At 36.0% G+C, this 19,818-nt stretch overlaps 2 protein-coding genes across 4 annotated transcripts; both read left to right on the top strand.

Moving 5' to 3' along the window:
* Positions 1-3,174: 3,174 nt before the first annotated feature.
* LOC125223251 (serine/threonine-protein phosphatase PP2A catalytic subunit) lies at positions 3,175-7,225 on the top strand. Of its 2 annotated transcripts, none has more exons than XM_048126310.1 (11): positions 3,175-3,453; positions 4,251-4,307; positions 4,461-4,544; positions 4,644-4,715; positions 5,342-5,413; positions 5,666-5,706; positions 5,856-5,922; positions 6,036-6,227; positions 6,316-6,405; positions 6,484-6,591; positions 6,705-7,225. In XM_048126310.1, the coding sequence occupies exons 1-11, from the start codon at positions 3,352-3,354 to the stop codon at positions 6,768-6,770; spliced, it is 951 nt and encodes a 316-aa protein (XP_047982267.1). In that variant the 5' UTR covers positions 3,175-3,351; the 3' UTR covers positions 6,771-7,225. The 2 variants fall into 2 exon arrangements, with proteins under 2 accessions (XP_047982267.1, XP_047982268.1); XM_048126311.1 differs by having other exon boundaries at positions 3,177-3,453; positions 4,185-4,307.
* An 8,473-nt stretch (positions 7,226-15,698) lies between these two features.
* LOC125224073 (IQ domain-containing protein IQM2-like) lies at positions 15,699-18,477 on the top strand. Of its 2 annotated transcripts, XM_048127421.1 has the most exons (8): positions 15,699-15,826; positions 16,071-16,531; positions 16,612-16,677; positions 16,771-16,859; positions 16,955-17,045; positions 17,147-17,377; positions 17,462-17,563; positions 17,668-18,477. In XM_048127421.1, exons 2-8 carry the CDS (start codon positions 16,091-16,093, stop codon positions 18,250-18,252), a joined length of 1,605 nt encoding a protein of 534 aa, XP_047983378.1. In that variant the 5' UTR covers positions 15,699-15,826; positions 16,071-16,090; the 3' UTR covers positions 18,253-18,477. The 2 variants fall into 2 exon arrangements, with proteins under 2 accessions (XP_047983378.1, XP_047983377.1); XM_048127420.1 differs by having other exon boundaries at positions 16,612-16,859.
* Positions 18,478-19,818: the final 1,341 nt, after the last annotated feature.

Raw genomic sequence — 19,818 nt, 5'->3', positions numbered from 1 at the left:
AATGTTGCCTAAGCACGACCATCGGATTTAGCATTACAGGGTAGGATTATTGTCCCTACTCATGTAGTGGCGATAATATTAGAAAATCAGCTTCACAAAATTTGGCAGACCAACCGATGGAGACCGTATACAACGCACTTGTTGTAATCATCACTTAGACATTTTGTATGGTTTTTGCATAATTATCACATAAGCAGATAAATCAGATAATCCACTTAAAATAGATAAACACCAAATAAACAGATAAATCCATTTAATGCATGGCATTTAAACACACATGATAATTAACGACAATTATTTAATCTAGTCAAGGGAGAATCAATTAAATAATTCAGTTTTATCTTGGATAATCTTTATCCAAATTCATTTAGGATTTATCAAGATAGAGTCAACTATCTAAATCCACTTAGGATTATTCTAGATTTTATTTCCATAAAATCAAATCCTACAATTCAAGATAACGTTGATCTAGGATTATCATTATTTAAATCGTACTAGGATATTACTAGATAGAAACACTTCCATCATAATCCATAAGATAAAAATAAATTCCAATCAATAAAGATTTGTACAAATCTTAATTCTATTTAGAATAGACATCTAGAATATATCAAACATTACTTAGGATTTCTTAGATAAATAAATTTATCTAAATCCAATTAATTAAGGATTTCTTATATATCATCTTTATCCTAATCTATCTAGGATATAAATCCAAAAGATAAGGATAACTTGGATTAATACTTATTTTAATCCATCTAGGATTTGTCTTAATAGAATTAAATGTATTCAAATCTATAGGATAAAATAAATTAATATAAATTTTATCCTAATTCATCTAGGATTTATCTCGGAGTAAATCCATATAAATCCATAGAATAAGATAATATTATATTATAATTATTCAAATATTTATCTAGGAATAAATCCATATAAATCTATAAGATAAGAACAAAATATTATACTATCACTATCCAAATCCATCTAGAATTTATCTATGAATAAATTCATATAAACTCATACGATAAGAATAAAATAATATTATTACTATCTATATCCAACTAGGATTCGTCTAGGGATAAATCCACATTAATCCATAGGATATAAATAAAAATTAGATTGTCTTTATCCAAATTTAACTAGGATTCATCTAAGAATAAAATCCTTATAAATACATAAAATAGGGAAAGAATCTATAATTAATCCATGATTTAATTCATAATTAAATCTCATATAATATATAAAATCACAAAAGATATATTCAAATCTTATTTTTAAATTAATCTTGAATTATTTGCAAAATTGAATCCAAGGATTTGGAAATCCTAATCAAATTTGGAAAGAATCTTGACCGAACCTTGCATGGCTCGGTTTGACTCCCACTGAATCCACGGCCACCACCGCCCTTGCTGGTCGGAGATGTCACAGCCGCCTGCAGCCATCTCGGTTGATGTTCCTCGGCTCCTTGCGCTGTCACCGCAGCCACCGGTGCTGCACACGTGCAAACCACCGTTCTAGGCCACACGACACCACTGCGCGACACCGAATCAGACCGTCGCTGCTGTGCAGAACTCCTCACGTCGGTGGAGTTCGGACTTCCGTTGCTGCTGCCTGCGTTGCTGCGTCGTCGCTTATGCGACGTCGTCTCTGCAGCACCGGCGCTGCTGCACGAAAGTCCCCGCTACTGCACGTTGCCGACGAAGCTCGTGGATACCGCCAGCAGCCCTCCTGGGCAGCTCGCTGTTTCGCCCAGCCTGCCACAGCGCTGCTGCTGCAATCCACGTCGCCCGCATCCAAAAGCGCTGCCCTCCGTTACCATCGGCGACGCTCACGGCAGATCGCCGCGGTAATACGAATCACGCACGTTAAAAGGTTTTGCAAGATGAATTGCGTGCAATAATTACTTAAATGTAATGATTGCACATTCAAATTTAATTCAAGTGCATGAATATAATGATTACTGTTGCACGTAATCATCTCACAAGACAAACATGTATGCTATGAATTGATTCTGGAGAATTAAATTTCCTAATTCATTGAATTTGGGCATATCACAAGTTCGTGCGGTATTCGACCTCCTCGTACTTACGATATGTTGATTTAATTGAAAATTAACAACCACGCAATAGGAGAGAAATTGAACTCACTGGGTAAGGGGGGCGAAAATTATAATTAATAATAATAATGATTTGTATCTCTTTTATTTCTCTATTTATATTAAGTTAAACTTTTTGTCTTGAGATAGGGATCTATGGAAGGAGTTTTGGATATGGGCTCCACGATTAGCTTTTTACTAATTAAATTGAATCACTTTGATTGTCACAATTTATATTGGAATATTCTGACGTATTTCACAGGAAGTAATATTAAGACCCTCCCCATCAAATCAAAGTCCTGATATCCGGGTTTCAGCTTTGTTTATTATTTATTTCCATTAATTAGGAGTAGGAGTAGGAGTAGGCTAGCTGCTCCCTCCCGTCCGGAATTCGGGTGCCACCTGAATCGAAGCGTTGGAGTAAGATTACAGCGGAGTAGGGCGGTATCCACCCGGAAATTGCAAACCTTGAGTTTGAGAAGGGGCCGTAAATTGGGTTTCCGGACTATATCCAGGCCTCGGAGTCGAACCAATCGTGGTTCCAACCCCGATTGCCGGAGGGGTGATCGCCGGAGCCGGACATTGTGTAGTGTGGTGGGAATTTAGATGAGAGAGTATGAGGAAAAAAGATGAAAGAATGTAGATGAATGATGATAGAATATATGAGAATGTGATTTTTTTTTGTGTTGAAGTGGAGGTATTTATAGATGAAAATGTGAATTTTGGGAGAAAAAAATTGAAAAATAAATTAAAAGTGGGTAGAAAACGGATATAATTTTTGGGAAGTGGGAAATATTTTTTTTTTTATTTAAAAACATTTTTTTAAATAAATTTCGATTTAAAAAAAAAAACGAATTTGCCAACGGCTATGCCGTTGGCCAATCAGAGCGTGCCACGTAGGACTGTTCAGCGGCACGGACGGACGAGCGCCAAAGTTCTCACCGTTGCTGATGCTCTAAATAAAATTTGAAAGGTTGTCTAAAATTGGTTAATTAATTCAAAGGTGGAAATAATGTTCCTCCAAAAATATTGCCAAATCATCCGTAGCCACAACTGTTGCCACAGAAATTCCAACAAACTGTAAATTAAGGCAACCTGAAAGGGCAATTAGGTAATTTTGGCAATTCCTACTCTCTACTCTCCACCTGTCACCCTCTTCGCCTCATAGCCAGAAAAGCCACCAACAGCTGCACGACGCCGTCGGATTAATCAATCGCATCGGAAAATTGGTATAACTAGGGTTTATTCCATACGTGATGGATGCGCCGGTCGCCTCCAGTGGTGGCGGGGGAACCAATGGCAATCTCGACGAACAAATCGCGCAGCTAGTGCAATGCAAACACTTGTCCGAACCTGAGGTATTTATCCCTGCCCTTATTGATTTTCTTCTCCATGATTCTTCTTGAATTCTTAGGTTTTCGGTTGAAATGTTGGATTTTTATGGAATTCGAATTTATTGAGCCGCGTGGTGGATTTGATCCACTGTTTCTGACGTTAGATTCATTTGGGGGAATTTAAGGTGTGGTATATTTGAGCTGATTCTTTGGGTTCGCAGAATCTTATATTGTAAATTACGGCTATGTTTTTATGGCTCACTGCATTCGATTTAAAATTCAATCCCTTCACTGCAGTTTCGTTTTATCCTAAATTTGAAAGAATTTTAAGAAAGTTGACGTTTTCCAGGATGTGTTTTGGATATCTGCTTTTTGTTGGAATGGTACAGTGTGTAATACTAGTATTCTGTTGTGTCTAAAGATGGAAGAAAATATCTTTGTCTGACAAGAATGATTGTATAACAGGTTTTTTTGGATAAAAGATGAGAACCTACATTACTGAGTATTGTATTTTTACAAAGATTTTTTTGTTAATTCTTGTGTGAGTATACACGGCACCTTACTTGTTTACTTTGTCAACTTGTTTTTGGTGTCTAACTGCTGCTGTGTGTGCTATTTGTTATAATTTTTTTATGTGAAAACACTATTAGTCTTCCCAATATATTTACATTTTGTTTTGCTTTAAGATTGCCCTACTTTTAACTAGTACTATTATATATTCTTATGCTAAATGCAATTTGGATTAATACGTACAGCGAGGCTTGCATAGGTTCTTCCATGTTAATGAGGTCCTTACTTGCGGTCTCCGCTGATTTTACTAGGTAAGGGTGTTATGTGGCAAGGCCAAGGAGATCCTGATGCAAGAGAGCAATGTGCAGGTTTTCATTCCTCCTTATACTCTGACGTTACGGTGTATACAAATACGGTTGTTGGTTGGAATCATTTTAAATTCTTATTCTTTTCTCTACCTAGGCATCTCGTTGTGAAGATTAACCTATAATTCTCATCTGATCAATTTTTATCCCTTGCAGCCTGTTAAAAGCCCAGTTACTATATGTGGTGATATTCATGGTCAGTTCCATGATCTTGCTGAGCTTTTCCGGATTGGTGGGAAGGTATATACTTAAATCCCTTGTTGTGCTTATCATATTTGGTCTCTAAGGTTTCACTTGAGTAGATTCATATGTTTATCAATGTTTTCCACATCATGGCAGTGTCCGGATACAAATTATTTGTTTATGGGAGATTATGTTGATCGAGGATACTACTCCGTGGAAACAGTGTCGGTTAGTTAATTCTTTTTTATTTAAGTTTCCTAAATGCTAATCAATCATATAATTTCTCTTACTTGTCCAAACTATGCCAATACTCTCTTGTGTTGCCTTCTAAGTATGATCTGTCTCTGATGTTATGTCCTTTATATGAAGAGAGATATTACTCTTAACAAACTCCACCAGCATATTGAGATCTTAAAGCATGGAATAGAGAAATTAGACTGTTTTAATTATGAAGCAAAGGGTTTCTGCTGGATTTCTTTTGCTACAAGAAGTGAATATGTTGTTTTACAGGCTTAATATCAGCTATTTGAACCCTTTTGTAGCATCACTAGCACAATGGTAGAGACATCATAATCTTGGTTGTATGTATGTGAGAAAGGACCTCAGGGCTCAGATGGGGGGAGGGGGTTATGGTGGACTAAAATGGAAATTCTTAGATTACTGGTGTACTTATTTAGTGTGCGAAACTCTAGTGTCTTACATGTGTACTATATCTAACGGGTATCTATCCAAAGTGTCTAATACTAATCACCTTAGTTGTACATTGCTAGAATTTCCTGATTATATATTTACTGCCAGGAATTAGGATGCATGAGTTTAAACTTAATTTTGACATGTACATATATTTATTGCAGCTCTTGGTGGCTTTGAAAGTGCGTTATCCTCAAAGGATCACTATTCTACGTGGAAATCATGAAAGCCGACAGGTAAACTTGTATGAATGTTTTCTGTCTTTGTATATACGATGAAGGACCCAGCATCTTGGTCACCAAAGTGCACCCAAGACATGGAATTTCATTAGCTACATTTCTAGTTACTCATCAGATTTTCTAGATCAAATGACTGTTTATTCTTAGTGATCTATATCTGTTAATAGTTTCTTGAATTCAATTTTACTCAGTGGTTCCTAAATAATCCTCCAATTCTTAGTGCTAAAATGAGTTATCTGTATTTTGCAGATTACTCAGGTTTATGGTTTTTATGATGAATGCCTACGAAAGTAAGTTCTTTGAGTTTCTTCTATAGACTATCTTTTATGAACCATGGGAAAAAGAATTACAATCAAAGTGTTAGCATGCACTATCATCCATATTGAAATGCCTATGCTATTGATGTAAGCTTCTATGTTAATTTTGTTCTATTGTGAAGATATGGAAGCGCCAATGTGTGGAAGACCTTCACAGATTTATTTGATTTTTTCCCTCTTACTGCACTGGTTAGTATATTTGTTAAGAATGATGATACATCACTGCTTTTGAAGTCTTAATATCCTCCTCTTCCATGTCCTCATAAATTGACTGAAATATGCCATTTTATTCTTTCTTTTAGGTTGAGTCAGAAATCTTTTGTCTCCATGGTGGATTGTCGCCATCCATAGAAACTCTTGATAATATCCGTAATTTCGATCGTGTTCAAGAAGTTCCTCATGAAGGGCCTATGTGTGACCTTTTGTGGTCTGATCCTGATGATCGATGTGGTTGGGGTATCTCTCCTAGGGGTGCTGGATACACATTTGGTCAAGTAATTATCATATGCTTCTTGCTCATCCTCCATAATTTTTTTCATGTGAAGAATTAAGTAATTTACTACCTTCATGTTTATGGAACAGGACATATCAGAGCAATTTAACCATACGAACAAGTTGAAGCTTATTGCTAGAGCTCACCAGCTGGTTATGGAGGGATTTAACTGGGCACATGTAATTATATTAACTTCTTAACTGATATGTTCTTAATAACAACCTAATTGATAGCTTTGGTTGGTTGGTTGCTTGCAGGATCAAAAGGTTGTTACAATCTTTAGTGCACCCAATTATTGTTACCGCTGTGGAAACATGGCATCTATTCTTGAAGTTGATGACTGCAAGGGTCATACTTTCCTCCAGGTCTCTCTCTCTCTCTCTCTCATGTAGTGCTTGTACCTACCTTTTCACCTTGTGTCTGGCATTGTTGAACACGAGACTTTAGCCTATATTGGGTTTCACTATTTTAATTACAGTTTGAGCCAGCTCCCAGACGTGGTGAGCCAGATGTAACTCGAAGAACACCAGATTACTTTCTGTGAAGTAGCTGGAGGGGCTGCCGACTTGTGCAAGGCAGATGCCCGCTAGCTGTTTGCTTGTCTATAGCTGCCCATAATTTAAAAAATATATACTGCAAAAGTAGCGGGTGGTAAGAAAGCATAAAAAAGAAGTCTGGCGCTGCTTTCTTTGTTTCAGCTGTTACTACGGGCCATACCGCAAAAGAAGAGGCAGTGGAGCTGGCTGTGCTTTCCATTCACATACACTACTGATGCAAAAATGTGGAATTTTCTCCCACCTTCCCATTTTTCCATTTTTTGTTTACATATTTTGTATGAGATACATTAAATTTTCTCTCTCCAAAACTTGTCTCGTCATTTGAGAAAATACAAAAGGTTGTAGAGGAGAGAGTTTTATCACTTATTAAATATTTGTAGAGGATGCTGTTAAATTTGTATTGATCCTATTTTTCTATTAATGAATGACTGCTTGATCCCTATGTTCTGCTTCAAGAGGTTGAACTTCATATTGCGGTCGACTAAATTCGTGCGCCGCACTGTTTGCTGGAACAGGTTGTTGCAAGAGAAAGGTTGTGGGAATTTCTATATGACTCCTAGTATGTAATACTACAACTTGTGTGTGAGAAAATGGAGGGAGTGTAGTAGTTGGAGCTGGACAGCTAATTAAAGAAAGGATATAGCTTTGTGGGTTAACTGATTAATACCAGAGATGGGCAGAGAAAATGGAGGGTTGGAGATGGACAGCGGATTAAAGAATCCATTTAGTTACACTGATTTACTGTTGAATACCAGATATTTGCAGAATCACGGTGTTTCAAATCTGATTAATACATTAATTGGTGGTTTATCCAAAATAATTAGCACCTTTTAAATTTATCGCATACCCACTTGCAAGAATCTTTTATCTGGTTCTCATCAGAGAAAATTATTTGTGTCTAATTATGTCTCATGTATCATTAAAGCTATACACTGCTCTAACCATATGCAATGTCGTGTAAATAAAGACATGGAGACTAATTTGTTACTACTAGTAATATATTTACACAATTTATTGGTGCAATTTGTTTAAAAATTTTAAATTGGGGATTGGAAAATCCTATCATGAGCTAGGTAATTAAGAACGGGTCAGGACCACCTGCTATGAACAACAGGGGCTGTGCCTTTACATACACACATAATAATTTAAAAGAAAAAGTAAAAAATTAAATAAAAGACACTATACCTGCGTTTTGTTATTTGAATGTTGCGTTTCAAGGCACAACCCCTGATGTGCACAACAGGGGATCTTGCCCCAGTTAGAACTGTGATTGAATTTTTGTAACCTACCTAGGTTTAATGATGATCTATTTTAATAGGTTTACTCATCCATGTTTGCCCGTTCCTGAAAATTTGTTACTTATTTCCATGTTTGTCCGTTCCTAAAAATTTGTCATCTTTCACTTTTACATTTTTTGGTAATAAATCTCACATTGACTAGCTCTTTCTTACTCATATTTTATTATAAAATTATTATTGTAAAAGTAGGATCCACATTCCTCTAACTTTTTCAACTTATTTTTTATTATATTTTTTAAAATCTGTTTCAGGTCAAATGGTGACAAATTATGAGGAATGGAAGGAGTACCGTTGAGTTTTGGATGGTTTGTTGATAGAGTATTTAATACATGTACTTGCTTGACAAGCTGTTGTTTTGACTCAGCTCTCTTGTTCCACAAGCCTTTTCCTTGAACTCGTGTTGATAACTCATTTTGTTGTCTTCTCAATTGTTATTGGTTGTTGGTTGGTGGTGGCATTAGAGTATCTACAGACTACAGCCCTCTCTCCACGTCATTACTGAGGCTATATCATTTGACTTACATTCCTTGTTTTACTCTAAAATTGATGGAGTATATGAGACGGTACACAAAAATAATTTATTAAAAACGTTAAAAATTATAAATATTTAAAAAAAAAGATTTAAAACATATTTATGCATAAAATAATCATTAATTAAGGAATTCCACCATTTTTTTTTATTAATTAAAAAAACTATATTTAAACAAGAAAATCAATTTAATCAAGTGTTAACCAAGCAATACATTTTAAAGAATTTACACGTAAACTCGGGTTTACAAAAATTTAAAGAATAAAAGTAGCATTGTTTTAAAAGATAATGAAAATAATATTATTATTTCTTAACGAGTTATCCGCATCTAACCCGAAATTATCATGCGGATTTGACCGATAATTTCGTGTGAATTTGTGTCATATAAAAAATTGTCAGTCCTATTTTGAACATCGTCTCATCTAAATATTTGTTTCGATATTTTTGCTACAAAAAGAATATGACTCTATTTAAGCGGGAAGTTCTAAAAAAATATGAGTTGCTTATATTAGGACGGAAGGAGTAATTTTGATGTAAGATTGTGAGTTTGTTTTACTTAAACTTTGTAATTTACAAATTTATAAATTTTTTATATTTCAATTTTACTACTCCATTAACCTAATTTTATTGTAAATTGATAAGTCGTATTCTAAGCCTTGGTTACTGGTCAGTATGTCGTGAAATGCATGTATTATCTGCAAAACAGTTGCTCAAGTGTGCAGGATTAAAGGATCCAAGTCAGTAGGAGACGATTCGAGTGACGCAAGTGAAAAGGGCGCTAGAAGGGTGCAATACTGACCGGGATGCATGCCGGAGAAAAGGCTCGAGATGGAGAAGAAGGATAGCTGGGATGATCATTAACAAGTGCATAAAAGTCAAAACTTGAAGGAAGTCTACCCTAAAAGCAAGGGCAAGCCTCCCTATAAAAGAAGCCAATTGGAGAGAGAGAAGCAGTTCGCCTTTAGAGTTGATCCCGTAGAGTTCGAAAAAGTCCAACCACCACACTTAGTTAGAATTCTCTCTAGAAGATCGGTTCCTTCAGCATTGTCCAATCTCTCGTTCCTCGCCACAGCCATGGTCACTTGACGTCCAAGAGTCTACCGGAGAAGTCATCGATCCACCGTTCCAGCCAATTATCGTAGTAGTATAGCAGTATCATCGCCCGAAGTGGCCAAACAATCGTTACTTTGCTTTCTAGTTTAATCTTTACTTGCTTTCGTCGTTGTTTTTGTTGCAAACACTCATCGTTGTTGCCTTTTGAAGTACTTGTGAAGTTCCAACGCTTAAATTATGAAGTTTCTATTTCGTATGTCGCTTTGGTTCGAGTTTGCTTCATTCTGCCTAAGAAAATTAGATCTAGTTGTTGCTTTTAATTTCTAAGTGTTTTCTTATATGGAGTTGTCGATCTGAAGTTATAGTTATGTTTTAGTCTAATCTTCGTGCTTGAGTCTTCGCGTTGCATTATAATCACCGCCTTGCATGTCAGTCAGTAGAAGTAAAATTGCAGTTTCACCGTTTATTTTAAGTTGAGCATTTTAATCAATGGATCTTGAGTTTGAGGTTATGAATCTGAGTTTAGTTATGGTGTTTGTGTTCATATGATTTTTGTTAATACTTGGTGAAGAAGAAAACGTCAAAATCAACTTTAGTTTGGACCACTTTTACTTTTAAGTTACTTTTGCTTTTGTTCCCTACTTTTCAGTTATACTATCCAGACCTGTCAGAGAGCCACCAGCCACCAGATATACCTTGTTGTCTAATTTTCCTCTTTTAGTAACTGTCTACTTTCCATATGCCTCTGAGACACCTTGTCCCCTATTTTCACGAACACCACCACATGCCTGTTATTTTCACGCCTACTAGTCAGTAGAGTACCACCTTTATTTTTTGCCTAGGTAAAATCTCAACCCAAGCGTGGTAGCTAACCAAAACACCCAGGAAAGTCACCGCAGTTATCAAAACGTGTCCATTCTCGTGGGATTCGACCCTTACCTCCATTATACTAATCAGTAGAAGTGGGTTGAGGAAACTTGTTTGAAGCCAGGTCCCGGTTGTCGTACCAACGACTCATGCTGGGTCGGGAATCTCTTCCTGATCGAGTTGGATACACTCCAAATTACATACGAAAACCCGAGGAAAGAACCTGAGCCCTTTCATAAATATTCTTTCTTTCACTTACTCCCTTCGTCACAGAAAAATATGAACTTCATCCGTTCCATAAAAATATATGCATTTTTCATTTCGCCGTATCTACAAAAATATGTGTATTCCATTTTTGGAAAGTTATATCAATTTAATAATGTAGGTCTCACAACCCACTAACACACTACTTTAACTATTATTCTCATCCTCTCTCTTACTTTACCATACCATTATTCTCATCCTCTTACTTTACCATACCAGTATTCTCATCCTCTTTACCAATTCTGTCTAAATTCACGTGCCATATCCATTGCCCATATTTTTATGGAACTAAGAGAGTATTTTTCTTTAGTCCATTATTAAAAAGAATGAACTTTCTAATTTTGTAAATTCAGTTACAAACTTGTAAAGGTGGACTCTACTCTCCACTAAGAGCATCATTCGAGCATGCTTATCCGTAGCCCGTCGTGTTGGAGGGAGCGAGTAGCATCCCGGGGGCCGTGCCCAGGTCCGGCCCGGCGTAACATTGGAGGAGCATGGGTTGTGACCCAACGAGTTCCGGCCCGGCGTTGGAGAGCCTTCGGGCTGGACCGCAAGCCCCAATTTTTTTTTTCTAGGATTTGTAATTTTCATTTTCTATGACTTGTAAATTTTTTTTCGACTGAACAATGAATTTTTCATGTTTTAATTGTTCAGCGTATTCTATTTTACAAGTAAAATCTATTGTAGTTATGAATAGTGCAATTTAATAGTTGTGGCCCGGATGAGGCCTGAATGGAGCCTACAGGGTTAGAGGAGTTGTAGTCAGAGACTGAAATTTAGGGGAATGATGACGTGGAGGGGACTTGGGGCCTGAATTCGGGCCGGGGTTGTGGATACCCTTAACCCTGGTCCGGAGGCTCCAAGTCCCCTCCACGTCATTATTCCCATAATTTTCAGACCTAGGCCACAACTCCTATAACCCTGCAGTCCCCATCCAGGCCCCGACTATTAAATTGCACAATTCACTACTACAAGCTATTTTACTCCAAAAAATTCATTATTCAGTCAAAAATAAAAGATTACAAACCCTACAAAATAAAAGTTACAAGTCCTAGAAAATGAATAAAAAAATATTGGAATAAATAGAGGATAGAAGTGAGAAATTGAGAGAAGAATGTTGAAGAAATGGGATATAGATAAGTCAAAAATCGAATTTAAAAAAAATTAAAAAATTAGGGGGTTTGGGTCCGAACCGAACACCCCATACGCCGAGTCGGGACACAACAGGGCGCAGCCCTGAAAGCTCCAATGTCGAGCCGGGATGCAATGGGGCGCGGCCCCGGGCTGCTCTACCGTCCCCAGACGCAGCTCAGGCCGCGAATCTTCCTCCTCCAACGCGCGAGGCCGTGGGCCGGGACCCAGGTGCGGTCCGGCCCGCTGCGTTAACTATGCTCTAATACTACTTTCACTATTTCTCTCTACATGTCTAATAAATTACTACCAATTATGCATTAAAATTCGTGCGCAATAATGTTTATACTCCCTCTGTCCCACTTTAGGAGTCCCGATTTACTACTTTTAGGTGTCCCACTTTAGGAGTTCCGATTGGAATATTCCATAATTGGTAATAGTTCCAACATTCCACCCACTTTTTTCCACTCACATTTTATTATAAAACTAATATATAAAAGTAGGACCCACATTTCACTATCTTTTTTCACCAACTTTTCTTTATATTTCTTAAAACTCGTGCCGAACTCAACCGGGACTTCTAAAGTGGGACGGAGGGAGTATTTTTCAAGGATGGATGGAGTAGCATTTATGGTTCTGTAGTTTATTTCATAATCTTACTTTTATATTAAACCATTGATTCATACCTAAAACCGATCAAAAGTGAATAAAATCTGGTTAATAGTGTATCGGGTCGGTAATATGAACCGAAACTGTCGGTTCAACGCCTCTCTATTCCTGTAATTGGTTGACACTCAACACTCGGACAATTGAGTGCGTCTCTTCTGCGTGTGTATGAGTGAGAATAAAACCAATAAGTGATGAATTGGTCTACATTTTAGGGATACGCGTTACGAGTTACACGACTTTTATGTACTCGACACACAAAAATTCTAAACCTTGTCTTTTTGTTTTCATTTTTTTGGTTAAATTGGAATTTTTCAATAATATTAGTAGTTCATACTGCCAGCCGTGTCACACGCCCCAATTATATATTTATGCAAAGTGAGTATTAGTTTACTTTTAGTTTCTTATTCTTGATAACCTAAACACGCTCTTCTTTTCGGATATAGACAAAAATAAATCTAATTATTATCCTAGTAGTAGTACTATATAATTTTCAGTTCACATTATTTTTCGATTTGTAACCCATCTTCTTTTTCTGTGGAAATACTTAGATCAATACTTGTCATGCTACCTAAAATTAATACTACTAGCTATAGAGTATATTTTGTGAATATAGTAAATTGTAAAATTAAATATGTAATTCACTTTTTTACTATACTACTATATGCTTCGGTTGCTTTTACAATCTTACCAATCAAACTAAATTAAAACAACATTAAATCAGAAATTGATATCTAAATTATGGAGTATCAATCAAACCTACTAGTGTTCCCTCTTCATTTTTTTATTTCTTTTTCACTACCTGAATTTTATTGAAAAATAAACTATACAGTGACATTTGTAGTGGACCTTGTATCTTCAAAATGCACTTCTGGCGACCTCCTATTGGATCTCTTTCAGTCTCTTTCTCTCTCACAAACACACACATTTATACGTGTATAAATGTAGTAATCGCACTAAATGAATATAGTTTAGAGCTGCAGGTTTAGCAGAGTTGGCATTATGCCCTAAAATTCAGATTAAAAATATTGAACGTTTCTTCTTTCTTATACTATAAAATTCATTCTGTGATTGTTAATTTGAACTAATAGAAAAAGTTAAAAGTGACTCAAGAATCTAAATATTGCGTGGTTGGGTTTTTGGGGGAAAAGATTTGTTGGGTTAACAATGCTGGCAACCAAATAAACAATAAGCAAATAAATCTTGTCACTCCCATTTTAGATATGGTAGAATCAAATAAACCTTTTAGTGGCACCAATAATTTACTTAAAATAAATGTACATTTTTATCTAATTTGTTAATACTTTGCATATGTGTATTAATGTGCCACGCACCATATCATACTCTAAGTTTTTAATTAATTAGTGATTATAATAATTAGAGTGTACAGTCATTAATGTGCCAAGTGTGACCTCTTTTGATCTATATAATTGGCTCATTACAGAGTTGTTTAAGGACTTAAAGCACGATTATGCAAGTGATTATCGTGCCTGTACATATCGGCCTTTTGTTGGAAAGTTGTAATATTATTGGATCCAATTATGATTAGTTAATAGAAAAGAAAAGAAGTGCATTATTCATTGAAATTAAAGGAGAGTTACAGCTAAGTTTAAAATTTGATAACTAATCCATATAAAATACAGGGATGAATTTACAATTTTATTGGTTCATGTTTCATACACTATAAAAAAAAGATTTTTATGTGAACCACCTAGAGTTTAAATATAGTAGTACTATCATAAATAATGAATGCAACTTCTGAAACAAACGCAAGTACAAATTTATAATCATACATTTGGACTTTATTAGCTTTGACATTATTTTTGGTTTTTTACACGTTACAACCAAGTACTTTCCACATTTTTAACCCCAAATTAACTAATTTAAAAGTACATATAATGCTAGAAAATTAATCATCACTCGTGTATGAATACTTCAACGTGTGTGATACCACATGTTTTTAAATAAATTAAGCTCATTAATCTCTCGTGAATTTTCAAATTTGCACTAACAAAAAGCATTAATATAGAGCAACCGATAGCTAGTTCACTATTTGCCAGAATTTCAGTTCATATATTTATAGGATATTCTTCTTGCTACTTTATTACACTTTTAGTATTGTCTATATTCAATGAAGTCGTGGGACACCTTCACAAAAAGTTGATGGAATTTTCAAAATCAAAATTTGATATAATTTGAATTAAATTTGTTCACCAAAATTTACATGCATATCCCCTCGACCTAACCTAAGCAAATACATCATCACCTAACCAAGTCAATATAATTGGTCCCCAACATATATTATACTTAATTATGAGCTAAATTTTGATTAGGATCCCTTGTTGAGTAAGTTGTTGTAGCGATTATGATTGGCGTATTACCTACTAAATCAGGAAAAGTGTTACATCAGCAGTGGCGTTTACTCTTTGAGGAGTCAATTAATTTTTCACCAAGGTTGGATTGGAAATTGAAGAGCATACTTTGAAATTTGACTCAATCAATTCACTCCAAAATTTTGTAATAAAATATTACTCCCTCCTCCCTAAAAAAGTTAATCGTATTCTTTTTTAGTCCATCCCAACAAAATTGAGTTATTTTTTTTTTAACAAAAGACAAAACATCTAATCATTCTTACTTTATAATATGAAAAAATTTAATATGATTATAGAAAAATGTTGGATGTAGCTTATATTTTCCAATAATTTCTTTCAATCTCTGTAAAAGTTACAATAAACTTATATAATTGGGAGGAACAGAATATTAAAAGTGGCCTCACACATTAAAGTCAACAAACTCAAGAAGTGGACACTATTCTAATAAAACTAGGTGACAATAAAGTCCTATGAAACTTGGGAAATTGATGAAGTTGAATTAAACAATTGGTAGAATATGAAAATTGCCCATTTTTCGGGGTGCAAAAATGTTTATTTTTTGGGTTTCATTTCCGTGCAAAAGAACACAAGTACATGTCCTAAAAAGTCCGTTCCACATTTCCACGTGCTTCTCTCTCTTTCTCTCTCACACATACACACACCTCCCCTTCTCTCTCAAACTCGCCTCCTCTATATATACACACACACATGTAGCCCTTCATAATACTATCGAATCAAACCAAGAAAAGGGCTGCTGTTGCATTCCACACACAATTTAAAGAAAAGATCTTTTCTTCTTCTCTTTCAAGATTTCTCCCAATTCTAATTTCATCCCATTTTCTGGGACTATCCTCTGCATTGAGGTAAAAAGCTTGCGCCTTTCTTGATATTTCTTGTTTTCATTGGTGCCTTTGTTTTGCATTTCACTTTCTCTAACTTTTCAAAAATGGGATTTTGCATATACATTCAAATCGGTTTTGTGGGATCTCTGCACTTATGTTTTTGGCTCTACCATATCTGAAATATGTGTGATTCTTGCTCTGCTATGCTCCATATAAACCGTGTTTATTTACTAATCAATTTGAGCATTTTTTTTTTCATTTGTAGAAAGCAAGTGTTGAAGTTGCATGGGTGTATATCCTTCCAGCCCTCTCACAGTTAACTCTGATTTAGACATCAGTTTTGAGTCCTTCATTGCAAATCTGATAAGCAATGACAAGATCAGTAAGCCTATAATTGAGTCCATCAATCTCCAAGGCATACAAAATGAGGGTGATGACATTGACAACAAATGTATGTTTGATGATCTGATGAGCCCTTTGGCTGGATCATTGATGGGGATTCTCCCTCATTCTCCGAAACACGAGGCAGCTATAAAGTTGCAGAAGGTTTACAAGAGTTTCAGAACTAGGAGGAAGTTAGCAGATTGTGCAGTTCTCATGGAGCAGAGCTGGTGGAAGCTGCTAGACTTTGCGGAGCTCAAGCATAGCTCGATTTCCTTCTTCGACAATGACAGACACGAGACCGCCATCTCGCGCTGGTCAAGAGCAAGAACCAGGGCTGCAAAGGTAGAATTCCTGTCACAAATTGCTTTGCTTTACACACATTAATGCTCTCATCAATTGCCTAACAATGTTCCAATCTGCAGGTTGGAAAGGGGCTGTCCAGGAATGGAAAAGCTCAGAAACTTGCTTTGCAGCATTGGCTTGAAGCTGTGAGCAATTCCACCATCATTGAATTTTTGTTTGAGTATTTCTTGAATTCATTTGGAATGTTTACTGATTTGATTGAATTTGGTTTTGAGCAGATTGATCCACGGCACCGGTATGGCCACAATCTCCATTTCTATTATGTTAAATGGTTGAATTCACAAAGCAAAGAGCCCTTCTTTTATTGGTGAGCATCTTTCAACTCTTGCATATGTTTATTTTCCTCCCAAGAAGATGAGATTTGTATCTTGTTGTACTAACTAAATGTTTGATATTGTGCAGGCTAGATATTGGAGAAGGGAAAGACATCAATATTGTCGAGAAGTGCCCTCGTTCGAAACTTCAGCAACAATGCATCAAGTATCTTGGCCCGGTATGTCTATTAGGATTACTCCAAATGTCTGCATTAAGTAGTTAAAAAGATTAGTCTTTGAGATAATTTTCTTACTGAATTTGGCTGTTTTGGTATGACAGATGGAACGAAAGGCGTATGAAGTTGTGATTGAGGGTGGGAGGCTCTTATACAAGCAGACAGGGGAGCCCCTCCACACCACTAGGGGTTCTAAGTGGATTTTTGTCCTCAGCACGTCGAGGACATTGTATGTCGGGAAGAAAAAGAAGGGCACGTTCCAACACTCAAGTTTCTTGGCAGGCGGAGCCACACTGGCTGCCGGGAGGATAGTAGCTGAAAATGGAGTCTTGAAGGTATATTCACATTGATGAAACTCTCACTTCTTCTTATTATGATTTAAGACGTTAATCTAATTAATTTACTTGAATTCACAACAGGCAGTGTGGCCTCACAGTGGTCATTACAAACCAACACCAGAAAATTTCCAAGATTTCATATCATTTCTCAGGGAGAATAATGTGGATCTCAATGATGTTAAGGTATGAAGAAGAACTACCTATCCTTTCATGTTTGTTTCATGTGATGTTTTTTCGTGACCAAATCATGATTCGTGTTCTTAACATATTCGTCTCGTTACTTGCAGCTTGATTCCACCGATGAAGAAGAAGACCATCTGTACGATGCATCAGAAGATGATGCAGCTTCAACATCCTCAGATAAAGCTCAGCCTGCAGACGAAAGCACCACAGGTGCTTCTCTGCAGACGCGCCAATCAAGAGGCTTCAGTCGAGAACTGACTGCCCTCGAGATACCTTGCAAAGATAGCTTGTTAGAGAAGCTGATGTCTGAAAAACAAAGATCAACCTCTGATGATTTCCTCCTAGAATCACCGACTGAGTCCGATGAGGCCAAGGCCGAAGAGGAGAGCATTTCACAAAGAATCAGCCAACACAAAGAAAGCAAGTCTTTCCAACTGGGAAAGCAGCTTTCTTGCAACTGGAGCACCGGGGCAGGCCCTCGGATAGGCTGTGTGAGAGACTATCCTTGGCGCCTCCAAGAACGCGCCTTAGAGGAAGTGAATCTGTCTCCAACAAGCATGCAACGGCTGAGATTAGACGCCCCTTTGCCATCTGAATCGCGACGAGCAGGCATCAGCATTCTTTCTTGCCGGACTAGTAGTGTTCATTCCACAAAACAGTGCTCACTTCTTCATTCACTCTCATACTAAACTAGTGTTCATTTTTTGATTTTAAGCAATTTCAAGGGAATTCTTTGGTTTTTCATTGCAATAGGAATTCCCATCATTTTTATAATTTTTTAACCATTTTTTTAGAATACCCATGTACATCAATTTTGTTCTCCAAATCTAGTACAGAATACTAGAAGATGATGTAGGTTGTATATATATTTTGACAATGTAACTCCTTGGAATATATATGTGATTCTTTCCTCATTACAACTCCCATCAATCTCTTGTAGTTGCAATATTTGGAGATATCATGTGATAAAGATGAAGATACATTGGTAGTAAGGTTTCTATAATTCTGTAACTACCAAAAAAAGAGTAAAATTTGCATCAATTTCACGCGTTTGTACTTTGTAGCAATTGAATATGACTTGTTCAATACGCTTTGAGACCAATTTCGAGATTTACTTCATCAATACACGTCATGCATATATTTGTAAAACAAGATGATGCTGGCTTGTGGGGTCGGCTTTGAAGTCTGTTCATTCATCATAAATTTGGCAAGCTGTATGGATAAATTTTCCAGCAGTTTGTGTTTTGTGTTCAGTTGACTCTTTTTTGTTTACTATTTTCTTATTATTTTGTTTTCTTAAAAGTTAAGTCTTCTTGTTGACAAATGTTGGGTGAGTGAGCTGCAAGTTTTCTTTCATTTATCTTGAATTTAATTTCTAGACAATTTCCTAGTATAATCTCACAAATGTTCAAGAAAGTGGTATGTTGCTTGCAACAATATTCTACAAGAGCAAATACATATGAATAGGGAAAAAAATATCATAAAAAGACCTGGCAATTTGGTGGATGGCACCGCATTTAATTTATTTAATAAAAAACAATAATACACACACTTTTGGTGAGAATTTGTATAATATATAATGGCATGTATAAGCCCTTATAGGAAGAAGATATAATACTGGTAATTGATAAAGAAGAAGTTGATTTGGCGGTCAACGATGGGGTCTTCAGTCAAATGTCAAAACCATGATTGTATATAGTAGTATTAATTACTTCAAGAAAATTATTTCATCGCATAATGGTGATTAAAGAATTGTTTTGTTTCAGGAATAACAGTCATATCTCACAAATTTTGGAGTGCGTGGCATGTTCTTACAGCTGGGAAGACACTAACTTTAAGACATATTCTTGGATTTAAAACTTGATAAATGTATTACTACTAGTGATTAATTTAGATCTAAATGGTCCAAAAATATCGTCTCATGATATAAAATAAAAATATCTAAAAACTATATAAGCAACATATTTTTTTCAAATCAAGTGCCAATAGTTTTAAGTAATCGATCCATTTTTTGGATCCTCAATTAATTGTATAGAATTTTCTAAAATGGGAAGTAAAGACTAAGTCAAAATGGTAGATGGAAACGCATCAAATGCAAACACCTACACACTTTTTGAATACTAATAAACAAATTGAGTTACAGGATAAAAATATTGTTCTTTTTTATCAAAAATTTGAAAGAAATCAAAATGGATTAGCTGGTCAATTTTTTTTTCTCTCATCTAGGGAGATGTGGAGCAAGAATTCATGAAGGC

Source organism: Salvia hispanica, chromosome 4 (assembly GCF_023119035.1).
Source record: "Salvia hispanica cultivar TCC Black 2014 chromosome 4, UniMelb_Shisp_WGS_1.0, whole genome shotgun sequence".
Classification (NCBI taxonomy): Eukaryota; Viridiplantae; Streptophyta; class Magnoliopsida; order Lamiales; family Lamiaceae; genus Salvia; species Salvia hispanica.
The sequence above is the reverse complement of the archived record's forward strand: the minus strand, read 5'-3'. Positions and strand labels throughout refer to the sequence as shown.